The following is a 2662-nucleotide window of genomic DNA, read 5'->3' on the forward strand; positions in this document are numbered from 1 at the left end:
TAAGCCTCGTCATTTATCTCGGCATGCAATTACTCCACAAATAAAAATAATCTTACTCTTGTTCCCAGAGATCACATCAATAAACTTAGATGGCATGCAATGCCTTATATATTTCCTAGTTGAAAAAAATACCTAGATACTTGACAGAAAAAACTTGCAGATGATAAACCACAACTAACTTATCTCTTTGGAATTCATGTTGTTCCACGTGAATGAAAAACCTGTTGGGCAATTATCCCTTTCTCTATTAGGTGATAGTATCCCAAAATTCTCATTCTCCTCCAATACATTTCACGTTCAAAGAAGATTTTGCAATTCCACAAATGCAGCAGGCAAATGGCAGGCCACGCACTCCTCTAAGATTTCATCAGCCCTTACTTTCCAACCACATGATTAAAAACATAACCATCACTCACGTATCACCACAACATTAAAAATGTGAAAATCTAGTAACTAAAAAGTTGACAATTACACATAAAATTCAACAATTGTAAGTACTAACTAAACAACCAAAACATGAACTGAATATGTGAAAAATACAAAACGAATATAATGCTGGTTAATCCTGATACATTAAGGGCGAATACGATGGAAAGGAATTTAATAACATCTGTTAATTTCTCCCTCTCTTGCTACATGCAATTGAAATTCATTTGCTTAAATATATAAAGCAAAAAGACACTACAATTAAAAACGTCCACAATTAGTTGCAAGAAAAGTGTAAAACAAAAGAGACCAATCTCAATGGCGCAAAGGTAAAATAAATCAGAATTTACCGGCAGAATAATTCTTTTCATTTCAATATAGTCAAATCTTACAAAAGAACACAGACTAATTAACAGCCATAATAAACACCGTTTCAAAGAACAATCACATGTTCCAACTACACAGTTAAAGCAATACAAAAATACAGAAAATGCTTCTTCAACCGCCGAAACCGTATAGAGTTCTTCCTTGTCTCTTAAGAGCATAAACAACATCCATAGCAGTCACGGTTTTTCTCCTAGCGTGCTCAGTGTAGGTAACAGCATCACGAATAACATTTTCCAAAAAGATCTTCAACACACCTCTGGTTTCTTCATAGATCAAACCACTGATTCTCTTCACACCACCTCTTCTCGTCAATCTACGAATAGCTGGCTTCGTGATTCCTTGGATATTATCGCGAAGAACCTTCCTGTGCCTCTTTGCACCTCCCTTTCCGAGTCCCTTACCACCCTTTCCACGACCAGACATTTTTTCTCGGTAAAATTTGAGATACAAACAAATTTGGGGATTTTGATTTGAAATTTGAGTGAGGAATGGAGAATGCGATTGACGTATTTATATCTATAAGAGATTCAGCGGGAACTATAGGAGGTAACGGAGTTTTGAGTTTTGATATTCGCGTCAGATTTGGAGTAATCGACGGTCTATTTTCTCGATCCGTGTATACTTACGAGAAGCAACTGTGAGCGTTGATAGAGATATTTCAACGGTTCGATTTTGTTTCATAGCGCATGCGCGGATCAGTAACTCCTTCGTCAGACTTTTACTTATTTATTTCTTAATTAATTTTTTAAACCTTTATGTTTACGTGTCAAGTCAGAAAAAGAACAAAAAATAATTGGGTTTTTTTTTACAAGAAAGAACGGAAGGTCCGGTGAAATCTACAATACACTATAAATTTTTTTAATTATACCAAAAATATAATTTTATTCTTCATAAATTTAACCTTTGCAAAAAATTTAGGGTTACAATTGTAAATTACTTTAGTTTTCTGCACATAAACCACATTCTTCAATTTTTTGTCATTTTAAAATATTTCTAGTTTACACACTGCAAGACTCCAATATTTATGCAATCTAACAGATTCACAGAGAAGAAAATCAGAGAGATTCAAGAAGAAGAAAATCGCAAATGAAAAACCATAAAGAATGGGTTGCCACAATATGTGATACAAGTCTGGTCAAGGTTTGTCACTTTCTCCTTCATATCCATTCTAATTTTCAATTCTTCTTTCTATGGATATTTACATATGTTACCTATCTTTCGTTTTTCAAATGCACTACAAGAGATTCAACCACCACCACTTAAAAGGTAACCCACTTTCTTCACATTCCTTTGCATTTTTTTGGTTTTTTGTTTGTTTGTTATTTCAAGAGTCAAAAGTAAGAATGGGTTGAAGATCTTAATACAAGACAAATATAAGCAAGCATCATATACAACAAACAATATTGTATACAAAGAGGTTTTTCAATCTCTTTGATTTGTAAGTATATTGTTTTCTTTAATTATTCCATATGCAGACTTAAAAAAAATATACAACTATAGACATTGAAAGCATCTAAATGATCAACATAACCTATAAATTTAGATCATCACTCACTTAATCAACTTTTCAATTAGTTAAAAGGTTTTGCTCAATTATTTTGTAATTCAATATGTACTTTAGACTAATCTATTGAGTATTCCATCATGGATATGCCATATTAATGTTATACCATAGTATACATAAATCTAATTGAACAAATGTGCTTAGTTTTATAGTAAAGAATACAATTAACAATTTGGATTTTTTTTTTGTCGATTTTTGCAATAGAAAGACAATTTTCGTTCATTATTATTTTGTTGAGATGGATCGTCAACTAACATTGAACATGTTATACAAATAATATATTAT

General features: G+C 32.2%; 1 protein-coding gene across 1 annotated transcript; it reads right to left on the bottom strand.

Annotated features, from left to right (window-relative positions):
• Window positions 1-771: 771 nt before the first annotated feature.
• LOC140920279 (histone H4-like) lies at window positions 772-1313 on the bottom strand. Its single transcript, XM_073368345.1, has one exon. The coding sequence runs from the start codon at window positions 1234-1236 to the stop codon at window positions 925-927; it is 312 nt and encodes a 103-aa protein (XP_073224446.1). The 5' UTR covers window positions 1237-1313; the 3' UTR covers window positions 772-924.
• Window positions 1314-2662: the final 1349 nt, after the last annotated feature.

This window comes from Cicer arietinum, chromosome 5 (genome assembly GCF_000331145.2).
Source record: "Cicer arietinum cultivar CDC Frontier isolate Library 1 chromosome 5, Cicar.CDCFrontier_v2.0, whole genome shotgun sequence".
Taxonomy (NCBI): Eukaryota; Viridiplantae; Streptophyta; class Magnoliopsida; order Fabales; family Fabaceae; genus Cicer; species Cicer arietinum.